Below are 24,907 nucleotides of genomic sequence, written 5' to 3'. Positions count from 1 at the left end.
ACATTTTTTATTTTTTTACAGTTTTTACTAATTTTATTAATTCGTTATATCAGTGATTTTTATTATCTAATTTTTTAATAATTCATATAAATCCAACCATTTAATTACAATATATCTGGGTTATTGATAAAAAGATTTAGAGTTATATATAAGTGTACCATCTCCTAATTTGTGAAGACTTATATAGTCTTATTATGCACATCAATATATATTTTATCCACTTAGATTTTCAAATCTTTCATTATTACATGTAGTTGTATTATTCTAACGTTTTATTATTTGTTATTGCCTCGTACTGTGTATATGAGTCACACCCGACCTAAGGGCTAATATACTCATATGTATGGACATTGGATACTCTGAATATGACACAGAAAAAACTGTAAGAAAAATGGCGATACCAACACCGGAAGTGACGAATGGACGTGACGTCACTTCCGGAAATCAGTACGGCAAGCAAGATCAGCTGTGATTGAAATGTCCACGACAATGGCGGACCGGATTGGATAATCAAAGACCGAGAGGACGAATCAGATACCAAACTTGGGATTCAAAAGGATGGAGGAAATAAAGAAGAGATGAACTTCGATTGAGAAAGCCAGAGGAAAGGGCAAAACGCGTCTCGAAGAGATTTTCAGCACAAGGACATTATTCTTATTGTTTTGTAATATATATGTGTTGTTTTAATACTTTAATAAATTGATCAATTGGATTTTTTTAAGTCGAAATTTGCTGCTATCATCTACCTCCAAAGAAGCTGTATCCCCCTTAGTTGGTAACAAGCTGTTCAAACCAGAGCCAGGTATTCAGATTTGGCTCTGGAAAAGGTGAGCAATATACCATTTGGTGCATTAATTTGTTCAGATTTCAGAACATACTTCACCAGAAAGATATCTTTTTGTGTGTTTTCTTCTGAGTATTGAAGAAAGAAAGTAAAAAGAGGGAATGTGTCTCCCAATATACACCAAGGCTAACGTGATTTGAGCCAGTCCCCCACTTGGCTCTTCACTTGCGAGTTTAAATTGTATACATTTTATTATCTGTGTATAATATCTGACATATTATTATTTTATGACATAAATCTTTTCCCCTTTTTCTTGCATATCTAAATCTTCATTTGGATTACCTGACACCCCTAAGTTTAGGGGTAAGTATCATTCAGTGCTCCACTTAAGGGACTTTGTGGTGGGTGTTTTTTTTCTTACTAACCCTCTCTCAAATTCCCTAACCCTTATTTTACCTTCCAATCTGGTGGACTAGAGAGATCCACATAAAAGTGTTGTAGCAGCTATTTACGATATATATTGACTATCATTCCCTAAGCACCTACCTTCCACACAGATTACCTTTGTCACATTTTTGTAATTAGTTGTCTCTGGCCTCTGACCCCAAAATGTGCGTGTGCGTCTATGACGTGACGTCGCACGCACGTTGGCGTCATCTTTGATGTCGGCGAAGGTGAGATTCCGATTAAAGACTACACAAGGACCAGCTCGAAGAAGGATGGGGACATCCTATTAACCCCTTAAGGACACATGACATGTGTGACATGTCATGATTCCCTTTTATTCCAGAAGTTTGGTCCTTAAGGGGTTAAGAGTCCCTCTGCACTACCTATGAGAGCCATATGTTATTATTTGGCTCCAGGCTTGTGAGTACTTGACATCCACAATATCTGTACATTATTTATACTGGCAATATTGCAAATATGTTATTTTGTTTTTTTCTATAGAATCATCAGACGTGTATTCCACCTATTGTATGTATTTTTACATTTCCTATTAAAACCGGAACCGCAGCGGCCGGTGTCTCTAGGAATGTCCTACTCGCTGGGGACAAGAATGGAAGGAGGTCGGGCAGCGGTTTGCCATGACCAAGGTAAGTATACAATATCTCTGTCAACATGGCCGCTTAGTTTATGTGCGGCCACGCCAGCAGAAGAACGGAGAGCCGTGACAGTATGGAGTATGGCTTAATGTTGTGATATGTTACCAGTCTGTAGGCTGAAATACTATGATGGAGTAGCCATCATAGTAAATAATTGGGTGGGCAAAGCGGTGCTCGGCTACAACCCAATAAATGACAGAATGATTTCAATTCAAATTCAAGGCAAGCCATTTAACATCACAGTGATCCAAGTTTATACTCCAACCATGGATGCTTAAATTGTCCAGTTTTATGAAGATATTCAACACATGATAGATATAACATCAAGAAAATATGTTACTATCCTCATAGGAGACTGGAATGCTAAAGTAGGCAAGTTTGGCCCTGGAGTTCAAAATGAAGCAGGTCAAAGATTAGTAGAATTCTGTCAAGATAATTCTCTGGTCATAGCATACACCTTCTTTCAACAGCCTCCGAGACGACTCATTAACATCACCAGATGTATACTTTGCAGCCAAAGATGGAGGAGCTCTATACAGTCAGCAAAAACAAGACTTGGAGCTGACTGTGGCTGGGACCATGAGCTTCTCATTGCAAAGTTTAGAATTAAACTGAAGAAAAGAGGGAAAACCATCAAACCAATCAGATACAACATAAATAATATCCCTTGTGAATATGCAGTGGAAGTAAAGAATAGATTTCAGGGACTAGACGTGGACGATAGAATTCCTGAAGAACTTTGGACCGAAATTTGCAATATTATCCAGGAAACCGCAAGAAAAAATATCCCCAAAAGAAAGAAATCTAAAAAGGCAAACTGGCTATCTGATGAGGCTTTAAAAATAGCCCAGGAAAGAAGGAGAGCGAAAGGTAGTGGAGATCGGAAATAATTTATGCAACTGAATGCAGAATTCCAAAGGATAGCAAGAAGAGACAAGTAGACATTCTACAATGAGCAATGTAAATAGATAGAAGAAGATAACAGAATGGGAAAGTCAAGAGATCTATTCAAGAAAATTGGCAATCTAAAAGTTACCTTTCATGCCAAAGTGATAAAAGACAAAAATGGCAGGGAATTAACAGAAGAAGCTCAGATAAAGAAGAGATGGCAGGAATACACTGAAGATCTATACAGGAAGGATCTTAACAGCAGTGATGACCTCAATAGTTGGTCCAATGAGATGGAACCAGAAATCTTGGAGAGCGAAGGGAGATGGGCCCTAGGATACCTTGCAGATAACAAGGCTGCAGGAGTTGATGAAATCCCAATTGAACTATTCAAAATTCTGCAAGATGATGCTGTGAAAATTCTCCTTGCCTTATGTCTACAAATTTGGAAAACTCAACAGTGGCCAAAAAACTGGAAAAGGTCAGTCTACATCACAATCCCCCAAAAATGCAATGCCAAAGAGTGCTTCAATTATCGAACAATTGCACTAATTTCACATGCCAGCAAGGTGATGCTTAAGATCCTACAAGCTCAATTCAAACAATATATGGACCGGGAATTACCAGATGTGCAAGCTGGGTTCTGCAGAGGACGAGGCACAAGAGATCAAATTGCCAATGTACGATGGATAATAGAGAAAGACTGGGCATTCCAGAAAAAACATCTACTTCTGCTTCTTAGACTATTCTAAAGCCTTTGACTGTGTGAATCACAACAACATATGGCAAGTTCTTAAAGAGATGGGAGTACCAGATCATTTCATCCGCCTCCTGAGGAATCTGTATGTGGACCAAGAAGCCACAGTCAGAACTGAACATGGGACAACAGAATGGTTCAAGATCAGGAAAGGAGTGTGACAAGGTTGTATATTGTCACCTTATTGAACTGATGAATCCAAAGCTGGAATCAATATTGCTGGAAGAAATATCAAAAACCTCAGATACGCGGATGATACTACTCTGATGGTTGAAAGTGAGCAAGAACTAAAGGACCTGTTGATGAGAGTAAAAGAATAGAGTGCAAACTTGCTACTTAATGTTAAAAAGAATAAGATCATGGCAAACTGCAAATAGATAGGGAAGAAGTGGAGGCAGTGACAGATTTTATTTTCCTGAGATCCAAAATCTTTTCAGATGGTGACTAGGAAGGAAAGCTATGGAAAGCTTGGATAAGCTGGTAAAAACTAAAGATATTACACTGTCAACAAAGGTCAGCATAGTCAGAACTATGGTATTCCCAGTAGTAACATACGGATGTGAGAGCTGGACTATAAAGAAGGCTGAGCGTCATAGAAAAGATGCCTTTGAACTGAGGTGTTGGCGAAAACTGCTTAGAATCCCTTGGATTGCAAGAAGATCCAATAAATCTGTACTTCAGGAAATTAAGACAAACTGTTCACTGGAAGCTATGATCTTGAGGCTGAAGCTCAAATATTTTGGCCATTTAATGAGAAGCCAGGATTCTCTAGAGAAGACTGATGCTGGGAAAGATTGAAGGCACACGAAGAAGGGGATGACAGAGACGGAGATGGATAGGTGAGGTCACTGAAGCCACGAACATGAAGTTGTTGGGGCTCAGAGAGGCAGTGACTGACAGATGTACCTGGCGAGCTATGGCCTATATGGTCACAGAGAGTCGGACACGACTGAACAACTAAACAACAGGCTAAAAAAAGATATCGTGAACTGCGAATGTAACAGTATTATTCCAGGTATGACTGCGATTATTTTGCCAGTCTCCATTTAATCTGAGCATATATTCCTAAATGTTTGAGAAAAATGACCAAATGTCTTGTCTGATCAAAATGCCACCTGATAGCTTAGGCACACCTAATGATGTGACTGCACTGCTTCCTGGGGATCCCCTCAAGGAAGGCACCTAGCTGAAATGTTGGTGTTTTTCTTGCTCTCCAACCTTGGGTCAGTATACCTGATAGAGTACTAGTGGGTTTATGTATATGCACTCTACTTATATTTGATGTTAGTGTGTTACTTTTTTATTGCACTTTATCTTTGATGAACTTATGACTGTATGTCATGTGAATAGAATCTATTTTTTGGCATGAATTGGTGTGCTATGGATTCTTATATATAATTTCAAATATAAGGCCAGAAAAGCCAAACTAAAAAGTATATTTCAGCTATTTTGACCATAAATTTGAAATACACTTTAAATACACTTTAAATGAGTTATACGTAACTATTTTTATTTTTATGAAATGCTGATTTATTTATTTTTTGGTTACAGAGCCGCTTTAACCTAGGTTTGTGCTAGAGATCATGGAAGAAGGGTGGGTAATAATAATGGGTTCATTAACTACTGGCTTGTGACATACTTTAATCTTAATAGTATAAGCCTTTGGGCATTTTTTCTTTTTATATGGTATGGAAAATTACAAGTGAATTATTTACCAGATTGCAAGATCAAGGCATTGTACAGAGTACTTCAGGCAAGCTAACAGCATTTTACTATAGTTTATTTTTAATAAATTGTTCACATTTTCAGTACTCCAAAGTATCTACCTTCACTGAATGTAACGCAAATGCAGCGGATGTCTTTCACTCTTTGAATATATTACAACTGACACACTGCCCATAGTTTACATGATAACCCAGTCAGGTGTGGCTCTGTTACTTAATACATTTACTTGGTGATTCATTAAAAGAGGTAAACCACAAGCACATAACTAAAACAAAACACTTCCAGACAGCACTATGTTCATACAGATACTGGCATTTTATAAAATCAGATCTTAGTTTTAAAAGCAGTCAGTTAAATAATTTCTGGATTTTTCAAAAAGCACAAAATAAGAAATCTGTCACAAAATTTAGAAAATATGCAAAACAATTACGTGTTACAGAGGTCTTCAAAAACACTCTTTGATCTCCATTGGAATTAAGGTTAACGTAAGGTTAAAGTGAGATTTCAGTCTTTAAAGTAGATTATAATTTATGTAAAGACTAAAAATAAATAAATATATACATATAAAAATATAAAAATAAAAATTATATATATATATTTCCAGTTGTGACACTTGATTTGTTAGTGGTGGATGTTGCAATACCCAGTGACTATAACATCAGGAAGAAGGAACATGAGAAGGTGAACATATACCAAGGACTGAAATAAGGGCTAGAAAGGATGTGGAAAGTGAAGGCATTAGTAGTCCCAGTTGTGATAGGAGCACTCGGGGCTGTGACTCCTAAGTTGGGGGACTGGCTTCAACAGATTCCAGATGGGACATCTAAGATCACTGTCCAGAAGAATGCAGTTCTAGGAACAGCTAAGATACTGCGCAGAACCCTCAAACTCCCAGGACTCTGGTAGAGGAGGGGTGAGAAAATCTATTATATTTATTTATATATATATATATATATATATATATATATATATGTATATATGTAAAAAAACAGATAAAATTTGTATCTTGTAATACCTTTTTTATTGGACTAACAAAATTTTCTAATGACAAGCTTTCGGGAGAACCTCCCTTGAGAAAGGGAGGTTCTCCCGAAAGCTTGTCATTAAAAAATTCTAATGACAAGCTTTCGGGAGAACCTCCCTTGAGAAAGGGAGGTTCTCCCGAAAGCTTGTCATTAAAAAATTCTGTTAGTCCAATAAAAAAGGTATTACAAGATACAAATTTTATCTGTTTTTTTACATCTACATCACTGGACTAATACGGCTACAATCTCTACTTGAACTATGTATATATATATATATAATCTTCTTTAAAGACTGAAATCTTGCTTATATATGTGTATATATATATAATAATTTTTATTGGACTAACATAATATTTCAAAGGCAAGCTTTCGAGAGTTTTCCACTCTTCCTCAGGTCTGAAGGTATCTCATTTGTGTAATAGAGAGAGGGTGAACACAAGAAATAAAATATATAATATATGTGTAAGAGCACAGGGCAGTGGTTACTTGAGAGCCATTTCTGTGGCTAGGTTATGCACGCCTTTTGTGATGCTTGATAGCTGTTCCCAAGCTTGCTTTTCAGAGGACTCATTCAGATCTTTTTGAAGCTGCAGGCTATTCATTTCATAGCACAAGCTGTCCACATGACTTTGCATGCGACGGATTTCATCATTTCTGGAAGCAATCTAGGAAGAAGAAAAAAATATATATATATAATTTTTTAATCTGTGAAATCTTTCCGTATAAAGAGGTTGTAGGGTTGTGAAGGCTTTTCACAATTAAGCCAATTCAGCGTTAATAATAACCTCAAACACTAGATATAATTGTTTTTGTATAAATCATGTTTTATTTTGATACACTGTATTAGTGATCTACTGTATTATGGTAGTTGTCTCAGTGTGATCTTATTCTAACTTCAGGTTTCAGATAAATCAAAGCAGATGATGGTGTCTAGATCAGATAACTATTTTGCTATAACTGATGGACCTTGCTAGGTTACATACACATCATGTGCCATATAGAATTAAGAAGTGTATGTGAAAGAAAGACATTGCCTATGTTCCTATTTTAGTAACAGTATATGTAGATGGTGGAAGTGCACTCAATCCTTCGTCATGGGATTCAGGGTGCTCCAATGGATAAGTCCCAGTACCAAAAAGGACCAATTGTAGAATTAAATATAGAAAATAATCCAGGCACTCCAGTGAATTCCAAAATAGAGGCAATTTTTATTGGAACAAGAAACCAAAAAGCAACGTTTCGACCCCTAAGGGCCTTGGTCAAGCTTGATAAAGGCACTTAGGGGTCGAAATGTTGCTTTTTGGTTTCTTGTTCCAATAAAAATTGCCTCTATTTTGGAATTCACTGGAGTGCATGGATTATTTTCCTTTTTTAGAAACAGTCATGGAAATATATGTGGGAATCATCTAGTGACATTGGAAAAACAAGTGGTATTATCTCATATGTACTGCTTTGTCACCTTTCTGGAAACTGATATGAACAAAAAGAGGAGCTTTTTTTGTACATACTGTATTTACCTTCATTATTGTGAATGTATTACTTGCTCGGTTCTAACCTTCATCTTTGTGAATTTATGGTTCTTTAACCTTGGCCACTACAAAATTATATCTACTCTACACAATCCAGAACAAACACACTAATAACTGATTCATTTCCAGATTCTCTTGGTGGGATATGCCTACATTAACCTGTAGAGGAAAGCGGAAAAATAACATAACAATAAAAGTAGACACTTCCTCTCCATGTGGCCTTTGAGAAGCCTTGTGTGATCTAACAGAATGGTTGACTCTTCAGGAGTATTTGTATACAGGATGTCCCGGTCACTGCAGGATGTTCTGTCAAATTCTTCTCTGGTTTGAAGTGCATGTATTTGTTGCTTTTTCAATGCTGTTACCATCAGTATGAACTAACTGGGAAATAGTAATTACATCACACCTTATCACTGACAAACAGTAGGGTCAACATTGTATGGCCTACCTTTATGCATGTATACACATGTAAAGTATGTGATGACCAGATAATCATTCCAACATTATTCCCCATGCTAAATTTTCTCCTTTTTTGTATGAATGCATTAGACTTAGCAATATTTTCTAATAAATAAAACATGGCTTATTAAAAAGGCTATTCCCTAAAAACACAGTGGCATGCACTATGTGATAAAAAGTTGAATGTGCAAACAAAAAAGCACTTTGGTAAAAACACCAGTTTAATTTATTACCTTGTTTTATAGGTAATGTATGATACAAGCACCACTAAATAATTCTCGATTCTCTTCATCAATTATGATAACACAACAAATACCCTTGTACAAAATTTCTGGTCTACACACACTTGAAGAAACGTAGATGCATAAATATTGATTTGGAACAAGTTAATGACACAAATGTCACCTATTATCACCACGGCAATGTAAAAGGGATCAAAGATGTAGGTCAGATCTTTCCAAGATGGATCCATTTTGTCTCTCATTAATGATTTCAAAGTATTGATTTTGAGATTGTGTGATTAACAAAGAGGAGTAAAGTTAAGCCCAGTTTTAAGTTCATAACGATTTCTGACTTTGCTGGCATTACAGAAATTAAAGGAATACTTTGGACACTGACATAAATTAAGTGCATTTGATAATACTCATGCTCTGATTATCTCCCTGTTCAAATCTCTTCAGTTTTGCTTAAAAAAAGAAAAATGTTTTGCAACTTTATTCATAATAAATACATTTTCTTAGCTGTGACTCCCCTTTTCACATAACATCCTGCTGATTGGGAGGTAAGCAGTGTAGCTCAGCCAATAAGCGATCAATGTGACGTTACTGTCACGTTCACTAGGGAACCCTAACACGCAGACAGGACAGAGTAGAGAGAATTGCAAAGCCGATCCTTAGAATGGTCGGGTTATGCAAAAAGGGATAGTCAAAACACGAGCCGAGGTCAAGGGAAACAGGGAGACGGAATAATGAGAGACAAAGCCAAATATCAGTAACCAGGAAATCCAAATAACAAGTGCAACGCTCAATAGTAAACCAAAGACCACAACAGGGCACTGAGGCAAGGGAGAGGTTCTTATATACACACAGGGTGTGTCTGATTGGCTAATCTCCAATTCGTGTTAACCACAACACGTGGGAGGACTTTCTTCCCTCCCTTGTGGTCTCTGAGGTCATCACTGTGTGCCGGGTCACATGACCGGGTGCAGCACACATATAAGGAAGCTGCTCTGGAGCATGCAGCCAGATGACAGGGACCAGATGACACCGCTCGCTGTGATGAGGTAAGCAAGGTTTCAAAACTAAGGAGAAATAGTACAAATATAATAGGAGGACATTGATTGGCTCTGGGGCTGAAGGATCTCAGCGGCTCAGTTCACACAAACCTTTCTAAGTAAGCACTCAGACTACAAATAAAAAGCTATTTGCTTTATGACCATTGTTATCACGGCTAAAGGTACAGGGTTATGCTGCATACATAATTAATAAAAAAAACTATTGTTTTAACTACTTTTCACATGCTTTTGCTTTGTGCAAAGGAAATTAAATATAGGAATTTAGGAGAGATGTAGGGGAACAAAGCGTGTGTTGGCTTGCTGACTGTAAAATAATTAACATAAAGCTGACCTTGTGCAGTGTGCAACTGCTCTTGCTGCTTCTCTCTACAGTGAGGCATGACCTCTTTCGGCTACATTCACTACATCCACCTCTTTCTCTGCCCAGACTGCATACCTTCAGGAACTTCCGCCTACTAGTAAGAAGGGAAGGCGAGGAATGGGCAACTTAATACCGGGTGTCACCGGGGAACTGTCCCCTGAAAGTGTAGCATTTGCACCATCTCAGGGAGATGAAATAGTGAGGAGATCTTGTCTGAACCAAAGCTTAAATTGTCAGAGAAGTCACCTCAGCTGGAAGTGGGCAGGGGATTTACTGGTGAGAGGCATTATTCCCCTGTAGCCTATTGAACAGGGTGGGGAAGTACTCTTTTCTTGTATTCTGTAACAGCTCAATAAAAATAAATAGAGAAACCCTCACAAAGCCTCTGCCTTCCCATGTCCATGAGGCTTTCCGGGATTCTGCTGGTGTTGGTGGTGATTTACTCATGTGAAGGGCAAACAAAATAGACAAAACTCATACACAAACACTGTTAGAGTGCAAGAGATACAGAAACTCAACTGGTTGGCCAGATTTATAGTAGGAAATGATATGGGGGGTTACAACCCAAACCTGGGCAATTCCAGTAAATCCCAGTGACAGCAGCTAATTGAAAATAGTTTTTTTTATTTTTTAAGTGACAGCAGAATGAACCAATATTTACAAGACGGAACAGTGACATTAGGAGGATGTTATGGGGACAGAAAGGGGTAGCATTAAGACAGCAGTGGGAAAAAAATATATAATTCTAAAATAAATAAATTACTGATTCCAGATTCATTTTGTAGATTTTCCCTGATTCAGCTCAAAATGTGAAATTCACAGGCCCTGCTGTGAATATTCTCATCACAATTATAAGTAAGGCTCCCAACTTCCACGGGACTGAGTGCTTCCAGTAATGCAGTTGCCTCATCTCTGGTCCCTTTAAGAGCATTAGTTTTTTAATCACTTATGCAGCTTCCATCTGTTCTCAGGACAGTGAGACATGATTCGGTATATCAGCTGATCCTAAAATGGCTTGAGCTTTTTCTTACTTAAACTGTTTTGTAATATTGAGGAGATTATTATTGTTGAGAAAGACAGAAGTATAACAAGAAATATTATAGCACAATAACCACTACTGCCTGTTGAAGTGATTATGGTACTAGCTGTAATGGTATCTATTAATTAATGACTTTACATCATAAAGAAAGCATATTTAGTGTAATGCTTTGGAGGCACCACTAGGGGCAGTGTGTAGGAAGACATGTGCTTCTGGCAGTGACATCACAGGCCAGCCTACTTACACTGAATAAAAACCAGATGTAGGAGAAACTCTGGCTCTTTTTGCCTGTACCTGACTGGACCTAAGATGTAGTACCAGCTCTGACTTACCCCAGCCAAAGGGCTGGGGCCTTGTAAGTAAAATAAATCCATTGTAACATTTAGCAATTGTAATAGCCTTTTGTAAAACATTTAGTAACCTTTTGTAAGTAATTTTGTATTGTATAATTATTGTGGTAAATTGACATTCTGCTAGCATCTGTTTATTTGGTACATTGACATTCTACTAGCATCTGTTTATTTATTATAGTTATATTAAATATACATTTAATATTACAACGTTTTGTGTATTTTCTATCCACATATTCGACCATAATACCATGAACTATAAAAATATTAATGTTGTTCCGTATTGCTTAATTATTATGTATTAAGAGATTAATATTCATATTTAAGTCACGATCACAACATATGGCGCTGCGAGCAGGGTTATGCTTGAATATTGGGGAAAATATAAATGTTATGCATTTTGCTTAAATCATACAGTAAATTGTCTGTCTGTATACGTAATGATGAATGATGATTTGGTTTTAATTGAATGAATGCAGATAGTAGATAGGGATTAGATATTTGTTTTTAAGGTATCTCTTGTTGTAGAACATAGTGATTAATTATTGTGTTGCTTGTTACGTTTTACCAATCTTTGGTCATTTTTATATAGAAAAAATAAATACAAATAAAACTATTTTACTTTTTGTCTGACCATGTGGGTTTCAATCCACCATTGACCACATGGTGTGAATACCATTTGCATAGAAAAAGACTTTTCACTAAACCTGTTCATCAGGTTTTTATTGCTGGTTACTGGACCCTGTTTGTTTGTGTACACATTTACATTTGTTTGGCATTCAAGGATTTGTTTAGTTGAAAAGATATTTGGACTAAACTAATTAAATTAGTAGTTAAGAAAAAGATAAGTTTAGTAAAGCAGATTGAGCGAATATTAGATTTATGTGAGCGTATACATAGAATATTAGTATGGATATATATATATGTGATTATGACTCATGAAGGAAAGACCACCTTTTTAATTTAACAGTTGTGTGAACATGTAGTGTATATCATAGTCAAAACAGTGAAGCACATGTTTGGGGGATGGTTGGTGAGGTAAGAGACCATCCTTTTCAGTTACAGCTGGGGGAGAATTTGTCCTTGTTGGGGGCGGGTAGTCTTACCTGTATGAGAAAATAAACTGCATAGTAAAGGATGCATTATTTTGTAAATGTAATTCCCTAAACTAATCAATTTGTGGAGTGTTTTTCAGCTTTATTATCCAGGACTAAGGAATTACTGGACATATGATGGAATTTCAGGAACTGGTAACAAATGAACTGAAAAAATGGTAAACTAATTCCTTTGTCCTATTTAGTCTGAATATTTTAACAAGTTAGCATTTTTAACAAAGTAAGTGTATGGGCTCAGATTAAGATTTATATTATTTTAGAAGCCATCTATAACTGATTTTAATATTTCCATGCTTTGAATTAGGGTGTATCTGCCTAGCGGGTGAACCTCCATAACGTGGGCTGTGATTTTAGTTACAGTAGCGGGTGGGGAACCTGAGCTAGGGGGTATTTAAACGTGTCCGGATAAGGGGGAGCATACCCAATAGTTGTTGTGCAGTTCTATCCTGTATTATTATATTATTTGAAACCCTGTATTACTTATAAGTAGCGTTTTGTAACTTATTTGTAATTGTTTATATATATTGCTCTGGGAAAGGGATAGGCTAAATCTCTGAGAGACCAGGAAATATATTTTAAAAAGGGCGTATTACACTAGTGGTAGGGCGGCCTATCATGACCATAGAGACCCTTGGTGACTAGTTTTTGTTGTATATTGCCCTGGGAAGGGGATACGCTATTTAATAGAAATTCCTGAGAGACCAGGAAATATACAATAAGTGATACGTGAGTGTACTGGTTAAATTGCCGACATATTGGCCCAGAACCTTTAATCGAGCCGGAAAAGAGGCTGCTGTATGTTTGCTCCTCTATAATTTTGCGGGGGCGGTCACCCCCATGCGGAAAGCCACTGCCATCACAGGATGGTTAGTTGTGCAGGCCCTTAGCCGCGAGGTGCAAGCATGTCCGTGGAAAGGCTAGAAATTAATAGGGAGTCACTCATAGCTGTCAGAAGTGTTGAACTTTGAGACATATTGACCTATATCCTTTCAGAGGCGGAAGAGGTGTTGTGGTTCACTCCTCTATAATTTAACCAAAGGGTGGAGAGTTATTAAACATGTTTAGGTTGGCTAGAAATGTGTTTCCTGAATTGCAGAGAAGATGCAGAAAGCAGCTATTAGCTTATTGTTTTTTAAGAGCCTTGTAAAAAAATTAAGAAAGTAATCTTGTTGAAAAAATTGTTTATAAAATGAAAAGCTGAAGGAATGTGTTTAGATGTCTGTGTGTGTATATATATATATATATATATGCTAAGTAAAATATTTGCAGTATACGCTATAAGTGACTAGGAAAGTAATCCTGATCTGTTTTCTAACCTTTTCAGATGTAGCAGAAACCAGAGGTGGACATTGGAACACATATAGAATATCAGATGGAGACCAGTGTCTAAATGTTGACCTTTGATGAGCTATTGAATGTTTTATTTTATTGTCTATTTAACATGTCTATGCTATGATTTTGGTGCATACTATTCTCTTATTTCTAGTGATTGTATTGCAATTGAAACCCTTATGTATTATTGTTGTATGTATGTATGCTTGCCTGGGAAAGGGGGGAATTGACCCATAGGGACCAGGGGGTATTTTTTTGTGTAAACCAAACTGGGGTGGGAGGGCTCTAACGAGGGAACCCCATTGTCCAGTAGGTGCTTGATTTGTGTCTGTGTAAAGTGCATGAGTGGTTGCAGTTCAAAAAAACAAACAAAAAACGGAAGAGTGATAAGAGGGATAAGAGAAAGTAGGCATTTTGGGTTATCTATACATGTTTAAGTAGAAGGGTGGTAAATAGGAATGTAATTGTTTTGGTTAATGTTTAGATTAAATTGGTTAAATACAGCAGTGATAACGAGTGTTTAGATTAAATTGGTAAATGCAGCAGTAATAACGAGTGTTTGGGTTAAATTGGTAGATACAGCAGTGATATTGTGTTTATCTCTGAATCAGGAGTGTGCTGGATGTGAAGAGAGGTGTGTAGGTATTTATCCAAACGCCATAGGGAAAAATATGGTTAAGACACCACAATCAAATGGTACTTGTGATGATTGGCACAGTTATTTGCCATTTATGTTTGTGTTCGTCATTGCCTGTGTTTTCATTCAAGAACTTTCAAGCAAGGATATTTTAAGAAGAAGCACTGGACACTGTGCTCAACTGTTGCTGTAAGGAGAAAAAAAAAAATTGCAGCTAAGAGTGGTGAGAGTCGGAACAAAATGCATCAGGAGCAGGAAACTGTTACGTCATGGTGGTTAATGGTATAAAGAAAGAAAAAACAAAACAATGTGACCACAAACACACAAAAGTCCTTGATCACATGAACTGTTATTAGAAGAAATACTGAAGCTGCGAGTGATGGGAGTAGGTAAAATAATACAGCCAGAGCAGGATACTGTGACAATTGACCACAAACACACAGAAGTCCCTGCACACATGAACTGTAAATACAAAAATCCTACGTCCTTGTTTGCTCAAATTATTTCATTCATCCCTGTCTCTATGCGTATGTTCTATGAGACTGTCGAAGAATAGAGTATCCAGTTTCCAGGACTAATGTTTGTGAAAATTCCAGGCACACAGACCAGCCAGAGGCTACAGAAATCGAGTCGGTCGGTGCCATGATTCATAGGTGTTATGAGTTTGTGGTGTCTAATACTATATTAAGCTCCAAAACACATCCTCACATGAACACAATATCATTGGTTAATCTAATAAAACATGGTTTGAGTTGTTCATTATTATAAGGGTGGGTATGTGCCTACTTTAGGCCAAGGTTTCCCAACTGGTAATGCATGTGCTCAATGGTGAACATTTATATAAGAAATAAAATGTGAATGGGTAATAATTAATGGGTAAATGGGTATCGTTCTTCAAAAGGTGGGTTTTGTTGTAGGGCAGGTAGTGTTAAAATGGGGAAGATTCAAAATGTACTGGTTTTATAAATGCTTGTTTTATGACATAAGTCAAAGGGTGGTTTGTAATGGTATCTATTAATTAATGACTTTACATCATAAAGAAAGCATATTTAGTGTAATGCTTTGGAGGCACCACTAGGGGCAGTGTGTAGGAAGACATGTGCTTCTGGCAGTGACATCACAGGCCAGCCTACTTACACTGAATAAAAACCAGATGTAGGAGAAACTCTGGCTCTTTTTGCCTGTACCTGACTGGACCTAAGATGTAGTACCAGCTCTGACTTACCCCAGCCAAAGGGCTGGGGCCTTGTAAGTAAAATAAATCCATTGTAACATTTAGCAATTGTAATAGCCTTTTGTAAAACATTTAGTAACCTTTTGTAAGTAATTTTGTATTGTATAATTATTGTGGTAAATTGACATTCTGCTAGCATCTGTTTATTTGGTACATTGACATTCTGCTAGCATCTGTTTATTTATTATAGTTATATTAAATATACATTTAATATTACAACGTTTTGTGTATTTTCTATCCACATATTCGACCATAATACCATGAACTATAAAAATATTAATGTTGTTCCGTATTGCTTAATTATTATGTATTAAGAGATTAATATTCATATTTAAGTCACGATCACAACACTAGCAAATTGGGGTTCCACAGTGATTCACCTGGCAGTGAGCAGCTCCCCCCACACACACACCAGCCTCAGCTAGCAAGTCACCTTCCTGCAGACAACAGGTATGCTAACAGGAGGGTGACGGCAAAGATTAAAAATGGCATGTGTGTATTTGACAGTGTGTGTGTGTATAAATCTGTGTGAAATCTTTGTGTCACTGTGTGTATGTGTCACTGTGTGTATCTGAGGGTTTGTATCTGTGTGTCATTGTTTGTGTCACTGTGTGTATCTAATGTGTGTATGTGCCATTGTGTATCTGTATGTATGTGCACTGTGTTTACCTGTGTCACTGTGTATCTGAGTGTCACTGTGTGTATCTTTCAATGTATGTGTGTGTGTGTATCTGCCTATATTCCTTGTGTCCCCATGCAAAATTTCTTCCCTACCCCTACTTTTCTCTACCTCCATTCCCCCCCTTTAATTACCATTTCAATATAAACCGTTTCCCAAAATGTGTTCCTCTTCATGTCCCCTTTTTCGTGCCCTTTCCCATATCCACTTCGTGTGTCCCACTCCACGTTCCCCCTTGCATCCCTCTCTCTAGATTTTTCTTTTCCCCACTTATCTCCCTTACCATGTTCCTCTTGCATCCTCATTTCCTTTTCCTCTCTTTCCCCATTTGGATCCTCCTCCATGTCCCCACTTGTGGACCCTTGCCCCACTTATGTCCTCCTCCTCCTCATATTCTTTGCAATTTCTACCTGAGTACTAATAGTGCTACTTTTTTTTTAATTTATATAGATCATCTGTAACATAAGTTTACAGTAACAATTATTATTGTTAAATCAAATTAAGAAATATGACTTATCTGACTGCAATGCACAATAGAATGATGGCCCTTCGTAGAGCGATGTTTTTTTGGATGGGCCTTCATAGAGTGATGTTTGTTTGGATGGGCTTAACGGTATGTGGGTGGAGCCCGTGCCCTCCTTTACTGTTGTTTCCCAACATCAATAGGTTCTATTTAAAAGTTAATCATCAGCCAAGTAATTTAGATCCATATATCTTATGGATCCATACATCTTATGCATCATCCTTTAAAGGGTTACTCCAAGCATCATGAGCACTTCAGTGTTCCAGTGTGTTCATGGCACTTGAATCTGTATGTGCCGTATTTCAATATAAAACAATGCAATTATAGAGATATGTTATATTACTGCCACTAGTGTAACTCCACCTCCGGCAGCATCATTAGTACATCATTAGAGTTCTGGCATATTCCATGCACAGAGGGCCACTGATTGGCTGAAGCTCTCAGCCAATGAATGACCGGCGGTATCGGAATTTGGATTCTGCTGCTCTGCAGAAGCTGGGAATGTGTCACTCAGCCAAGTGGATGCTCAGCATCTAGAGGGGATGTAGGTAAAAGGGCAAACCATTGCAAAATGTTTTGCCACATTACTGAGGAATGGTGCCTGGGTAATACTGGCATCAAAACCACTACACATATAGTCATTATAGTTAATGTCTACAGAATGTTTTTATTTTTTTCTTATAATAATATTATCATCAAGCACAAATACTATTTATATTATTTTTCATAGTGGTATTGTCCCCAAATGGAAAAATATTATCCACATGCAATTTTCATTTCATCACACTTGAAGCTACAAGATTGAATATACACAGGGATAATTGGTGAAATTTATTTAGCTATGATAATAAAGATTTATTGAAAATACGAACATAGATCTAAGACTGTAGTAGGATAAGGGGACAAATGTATGTTGAGGTTGTGTTAAGCAGACCCCCTCCCCCATGTCAAAGCAGCTGCCCATGGATTAAATAGAAAGGAAACCAGAAATTCAGGTTTGACGATCAAACCCTGAGGCTCCCTGCACTGACATCTGGTACCCAAATTTGAATAATACAATGTACAATATTGTCTACAAGTCTATCTGAAAATCATTGGTTAACATGATTCTTAAGAACATTCTAGCATTCAAACTAATGTGCTATACCATGATTTGGGCATAATATTCTGCTTGTTTTATTTATTTCACAATTTTTTATAGGACTTTGCAATGCTATAGCATATATATTTATAAGCCTTATCATAAACTATTCTAAATACTGGGGTCTATTCACTAAACACCAACCTTGATATAACAGATTTAATTCGACTTAAAGGAACCCTCCGGACACCGTAAAACTTCATCAAAATTAAGTTGTTATGGTGCCAAGAGGTCAATGGTGCAGGCTTACCGTCAGAACAATTTGACACCAAAGTCTTTGTTCCAGTGCTGAATCTCCATGCATCTTCCTGCGCTCCAAGAGAGCGCGCTCGCAAGGATGGACTTATGTGGATACCACTAACTTGAAGGGAGAGTGAAAGAGGAGGATCGGTATTAGGAGGAGGAAAGACAAGGAGCTCAGTTTTAGAGAGATTTAGTTTCAGAGAGCGGGAGGATATCCAATCAGAGATGGAAGAAAGACAAGCAGTGAGACATTGCAGGACGGTAAGTGTCATCAGCTTACAGGTGGTAGTGGAATCCAAATGAGGTAATAAGTTTGCCAAGAGAGGCAGTATAAAGAGAAAATAGAAGGGAACCAAGGACAGAGCCTTGGGGGACTCCAACCGAGACAGGACGAAGGGAGAAGGAATCATTAGAAAAGGAGACACTGAATGAGCGTTTGGAGAGCTAAGAGGAAAACCACAAGAGGATAGTCACAGAGACCAAGTAATTGAAAAGTTAAAGATGTGTGTTAAGGAAGGCACAAGACAAGGGGAGCGAGATCTGATAAGGATTTTGTCTTGATTACTGAATTTCGACCCCAATGGCCATTCTCATATTTACTAAAGCCAAATATGGTGAAATTTGGTCTCCCATATCTACAGCAATCGCCAAAATGCATTCAGTGTCTGGCTTAATATCATAAGATGGGGGCATATCTATTAAACTTTTAAAATTAGTGACTGGGCTCTGGGTGTGGGATTTTAAATAAGTAATCGGGTGACAGTAATCTGTGGCCAGCAGGGTGGGATATTTATTAAAATAAACAGGGGGGACATCCTAATGTGGTAAGCTTACTCGTGGTCAGCAGGTGGAGGCTACTATAATATGCAGTGGGGAGGACCTAATGTCCTTCCCCTGACCTCTACTCATTGCCAATCATTATATTAATATTAAAGGGTGAAGGCCTAATGTCCTCCCCCTAGCCCACAACCATTGGTGACATTGAGGGCTCTAATTATAATATTCAGGGGGGATGACCTAGTGTTTGGCTAGCAAGTACTGGCTAGACGCAACATAATTAACCGTTGTACCTCTGAGATTTATTTGAACTATTTAGTGGCTAGTACTGCCAGTGGGCAAATAATTTGGATTTCAACCATTCAGCGGCCTTATGGTGTGACTGAAGTCCAGACCAATTTTGAATTGCAAAATCCAGACATTGGTAATTTGCATGTACAATGTAAGGATTTTGCAGGCCAAATGCCCCCAAATGCAACCGGATGGTTTTTCCCTATTTGATACAGGGCATTTGGACTTTAGTGAATCAACCTGTAAGTGAATAGACTTCCCTGTCCATATCAGTGTCAAATATAATTTGGCAAACTAGTAAGCCATGCCTGATAAGAAGCTTACAGGTGAACATGTGGGGAATACAATTTGCAAATAATTAAATTAAAACAGATCATGTAATATAAATGCATATAAACCATGACTGACCTTTGGCCAGGGTGGGAGAGACATCAGCCCTGGGCTCTACACTTTGAGAGTCTCTGCAGACGTGAGCATTATGTTTGAGTGGCTTTCACTATTAAACCAAAAAGTAGTGCCAAACCTACTTACCTCAGGCGGTCAGAGCCTAGACACTGTTGTGCTGGCTGTTAATAACAGCAACTATTCCAGCCAGCGGCGAACTGCTGTTCGTGCAGCTGATGTGGCTGCATTGGGGTTCACGAGCTAAGTGGCCCATGCAGGGTGTCCTGATGGCAATGTGTCTTGAGGGTCCCGGTCTTGTGCTAAGGTCCTTTAATAGCGCAACCGGTCCCCTTTAATAATGGCAGTCTGGGAGTAAGTGAGAACATGTCACTTCCGCCCAGTTAAACACTGAGCCATGCGAGAGGGAGAAAATAGAGAGGAGAGGAGCACAGAGTGGCAGAGCCTCTGACTCCCAACAGCCTTAGCCGGCAGACTGGACCTCAGCGAAGCCAAAAAGGTAGAAAACATTTTGCATGTGTGCCTGTGTATTATTATGTGTGTCTGTATCTTTGTGTGTCTGTATCTGCATGTGTATCTGAGTGTCTGTATGCCTGTATATGTGTTTGTTTATCTGTGTGTCTGTAGGTGTATCTTTGTATTTGCATGTGTTAACCTCTATATGGTTCTAACTGATAGTTGACCTACTCATTACTAATCGTATTTCTGACTAGCTTTGTGTGTGTATTCCGCAGTCGGTGTGTGTGCGTATATTCAGCAGCCGGTGTGTGTGTATTCAGCAGTCTGTATGTAAATGTGTTCAGCAGTCTGTGTGTGTGTGTATGTATTGCATTTGTTGGAGGTATCAATAAATAGAAGCTTAATTTTTATTGATAATTTAATTTTTATTCCTGTGAGTTGTTGTGTAGGGAGGGCCACAGTGCACTGCTTTTTCCCCAGGGGCCCATAACGCTGTCGCTGTTAAGATGGCACTGCTTGTGTGTGTCAGTGAGCTTGGCTGTAGTGAGCTTGTGTGTGTCAGTAAGCTTGTATTTAGTGAGCTTTTCTGTAGTAAGCTTGTGTGTGTCACTGAGCTAGTCTGTAGTGAGCCTTGTGTGTCTATACAAATGAATTTGTCTGTAGTAAGCTTGTGTGTGAGTCAGAGTTTTGTCTGTCAGTGAGCCTATATGTGTGTATTAATGAGTTTGTGTTTTGTGTCAGTAAACTTGTCTGTCTTTGAGCCTGTGTATCAGTGAGCTTGTGTGCTTACTGTATACCTGTATACTGTGTCAGTAAAGAGAGAATTGCAGGGAATTAAGCTGGGAATTTCAAACTTTAGGCCGGAATACTATAGCTGAATGGGAGAATTTTTCAGATTTTTCCAAATTTTGGCTACTTTGGCCTTACGTTTAAAATTACCATCTCAATTCCCTGTAATTATCTCTTTATTGAGTAGACCCTGTAACATGCACTATGATAAGTTGGCGGAGATTAATTATGTAGGTTGGACATAGTGGGCAGTGGGCGTGGTACATTTTCAAGGTACGGTAGTAATTGATAGCTGTGCTGCAGTGTCCCTGGAATTTTTAAAAAATGTTTTGGCAACTATATATAAGCTCATTCTTTCACCAGCTGTAATTTGCATTGGAACGCCATATCAAGCACTACATGCTGTGCAAGGAATGTCCTGCTCTTAGCTTTCTTCAATGTTTAACATTGTGACAGGCAGCAAGCAGCAAGTTAATCTTGCAGGCTATGGCAGCAAGCAGCAAGTTAAACTAAAGCCAAGTAGTATACCTGCTTATGCAGCTGAGCTATATGTTTCACCAAATTAGCCTTGTCCATGCGCAGCTGGGAGTTTTCCAGTTTCACTCTCGAGTGCTCATTTTCTAAATCTGTCAGCTGGCTCCGAAGGGAACTTCCATTCAGCTCCACAGACTTCCTTCCTTGTTGTACATGCAGCATCTATTGATAGAGTAATCACATTAAACTTCCATTCACTGGCTTTGGCAAAGTGCACTTCAATTCCCTCCAGTGCCATAAAGGGGCAGAATAGTGGCGCTAAATCATTTATAACAATGAGGGAGTGAATTGTAAATTCATTTCCAGTGTAAATCAGCATATGCATGTTTCATTAAACATAATTATGCTAATTATTTCAACTATTACACTCTGTGTTATGCATACATAGTGTGAAATACAAAACTAAGCAGAGTGAGCAGACAGCTAGACTGTGGATTCATCGGTCTTAAAGGGACACTACTCACACCTAAATGTTTGACGGAATGTTTGCATTAAGTTACAGTTAGTTATGCAGTGTGATTTAAAAAAAAAAATATGATTCTTATGAGAAATAATATATAGTTTTGCGCTATAAGCCCAGCTTTTCTTTCCCTCCCTTCCAAACTGTACCATTCTCTTTTTTTCTCCTTTAATAGTTGTACGTTGTGTAATCACTTAAAGAGAAACTGTCACATGTTCTAAGTGATTTTACATTTTTTTATTCAATGTTGGGAATTCCAGAGATGTGACACTCATATTTAGATTTCTGACAGTTGTAGTTCAACTGTTTTCTGAAGGAGAAAGCTGATAACTCAACTACAACTGAGATTTGCAGTAAATGCAGGAGCTTCAGATTTGAATACTGTTTCCATTATCTGCATAATAACATTTTAAGAATAATTTTAATTATTATATTATTTATATAGCGCCAGCAAATTCCATTGCGCTGTACATAATAGTTTGTCTCATGCAGGATCGGATTTTGGTCAAATGAGCAGAGTTCCTGCTGCTATAATCTCCCATCAGATGCCAGATCTGTGCATTCTTTTCAAATAGTTTTTTATTAGCTATTTAACATTATAATACAATAAAAAATAACAATCATTAACATGAACAATAAATAAATGGAGAGGGGAAACTTGGGTGGAGTATCCATCCGAATTTACAATATCGATATGTCTATAGTTATCGATGTTAATAAAACAATTAACAGGAACTACTATATACAATTATAATAGATTTATGTAAAACGAATAAAACAAGTTTGTAAAACAAATAATTCATGAGATCTGTAAGATCCTGTGTTCTCATGGAGTCGCCAAAAACTCCTGTATTGTATGCTTATGTATGAATAGATGAAGCTCTAAGAGTGGCAGAATCATAGCAGCAGTGAAGATGGCCAAGGAAACACTGAAGTCCAGAAGACACAGCAATACCACTTTATGTCATAGAAAGGTTTGTTTTTGTAAATGCACTAAATATACATGCTGGGTCATTAACTTGGTAAGCCATTTGTTGTGCTAGTTCCTACTATGCCTCTTCAAATAATCCCATTTCCCTATACAATGAGTATAATTGGTTCTCTATAGCCATCTATAAATCTTTGTGTAAACCAAATCCTTCCATGTACACAAGACGAGAATGTGTTTTATTGATGTCTCCTTTTAGCTCCTAAACTGTCTGTATGTACTTCAATGACCTCTCCTGATGAATCCATGAACCCATGATCCTGATTTACATGTTGACTTTATTCAAGAGTCCAGCACCATTACAGAACCACTGATAATAATAATAAATCATGATTTTAGATTGATGGATCAGCAATATAACTTTTTTTTAGTTTTACATCTTCAGAGCCGTCATTGGCCGGGGCTTCCTTCCCTGCTAACACTGTCCCCGATAATCCCAAATCTATGCAAACACAGCACCATTACGGTGATTATTTAAATGGCATTCAACATTCTAAACACTGTTTTGAATAATACTCTTCCTATCTACTTGGCATTCCAGGTACATGACCCGGCTTACTTGACTGTGTTTGGTATTCTCTAATACTTACTGGTTTTGACCCCACTCTCTGCTACACCTGATCTGCGTGGTTATAAATGGTGTAGTTGTTAAAGACCATCTAATGCTGCTGTGTTCTTACGAATCCTGTACTGTTTACTACATCTTAATTCAGTTATGCTTTCAAAGTAACTTAAGAGTGTGGCAATGGTCTTTGCTGTACGGATCCACAAACTTGAGAAAGTCCTGTGAACAGGACGAAACGCGCGTAGTCACAGTGCCGTTCTCCTCTCTGTTATCTATTTATATTGATTGTCTGGTGTGCTGATATCCATCAAGTATATCTATGGTTTACTGCCTACATTGCTTTTTTTTTTATATATACTTTTCAACGTAAATATTGTTTTTGTATATAACATTTTTCTCTTAGGGGTATTTATCCAGTATCTTACATTACCTACGGTTTTTATACAATTTACATGCAATGCTATAAAAGGGTTTCTCAGCAAGGTTTGGAACACTTAGTTGCTCCACCCCCTTTGTCTTCACATCTACTTTCCCTTTGGACTGCAACATGCTGCTTCTGTATTAATTGAAACTGTTGCAGTTTTAGGGAAGTATATGTTATGAACCAATGTTAGAATTGGATACATCGTCTATTTAGTGTGTTATCGGTCCCACCTAAGAGTTATTTAATTTATTCATTGTTTTAGCTGGTAATGTTTTATTAAAGGTATATATCTTTTTATAGGAACGTTTGTTTCCTCTATTTGTGGAGCGCACTTGCTATGTATTTTGTTATTTTTACAGATGCACAAGCCTATTGGTGCAACCACAAAAAAAGGACAAGGTTTCATTCCCCACTCTTGTGATCAGCGGCGTACATACCATGGTTGCAGGGGCTGCAGCTGCGACCGGGCCCGGCACTCCAGTGGGCCCGGCTGTCTTGCGGACCCCTGCGACCGGGTACCAGGCCTGCTGCCACATTTTGCGGCCCCCGGCCCACGCGGTAAACCGCGGGGTCCATCGGGTGGCCCATGCTGTCAGGGCCACCCGATGGATATGGATTGTGTGGGGGCACGGACCACGGATCAGTTTCGCACTGGGGTCCCATGGATTGTGTGTACGCCATTGCTTGTGATTTAGTTATATTGTATCCGTGCATGTCTGCTAGTAACACATAATAATCTATATTTTCTTCATTGCCTTTCTTTCGGGTGGACAACTATGTAATTCATATTGCTTTGCTGACAAACCAAAGCAAACCTACAACTCTATCAAGATTCCTATTAACTCTTGCAATAAAGATACAGCTCTTTAAATCACTACATACAGTATTTGTAACACTTCTCAGGTTATTACGCTTTCATACCCATACTATAACTCCTCTATGCTATACTTTCTCTAGCTGCTAACACCATTATGTCTCCTAACCATTACTTTGTATCCTT

The 24,907-nt window shown here is 38.0% G+C and overlaps 2 protein-coding genes across 2 annotated transcripts in view; one reads left to right on the top strand and one right to left on the bottom strand.

Annotated features, from left to right (window-relative positions):
• Window positions 1-2,873: 2,873 nt before the first annotated feature.
• LOC134607805 (uncharacterized) lies at window positions 2,874-3,527 on the top strand. The gene has a single exon (XM_063450364.1). It carries the CDS (start codon window positions 2,874-2,876, stop codon window positions 3,525-3,527), a length of 654 nt encoding a protein of 217 aa, XP_063306434.1.
• A 3,100-nt stretch (window positions 3,528-6,627) lies between these two features.
• Window positions 6,628-24,907, bottom strand: part of LOC134609333 (early endosome antigen 1-like) — a 61,835-nt gene continuing 43,555 nt past the window's right edge. Inside the window, exons 10-11 of the mRNA XM_063453014.1 lie at window positions 21,465-21,632; window positions 6,628-6,947 (exon numbers count right to left, since the gene is read on the bottom strand). Of these exons, the coding sequence (XP_063309084.1) occupies window positions 6,765-6,947; window positions 21,465-21,632 (351 nt within the window). The 3' untranslated portion in view covers window positions 6,628-6,764. The remainder of the gene's footprint in view (window positions 6,948-21,464; window positions 21,633-24,907) is intronic.

This window comes from Pelobates fuscus, chromosome 4 (genome assembly GCF_036172605.1).
Source record: "Pelobates fuscus isolate aPelFus1 chromosome 4, aPelFus1.pri, whole genome shotgun sequence".
In the NCBI taxonomy this organism is placed as follows: Eukaryota; Metazoa; Chordata; class Amphibia; order Anura; family Pelobatidae; genus Pelobates; species Pelobates fuscus.
This window is presented reverse-complemented; position numbering and strand designations above follow the sequence as displayed.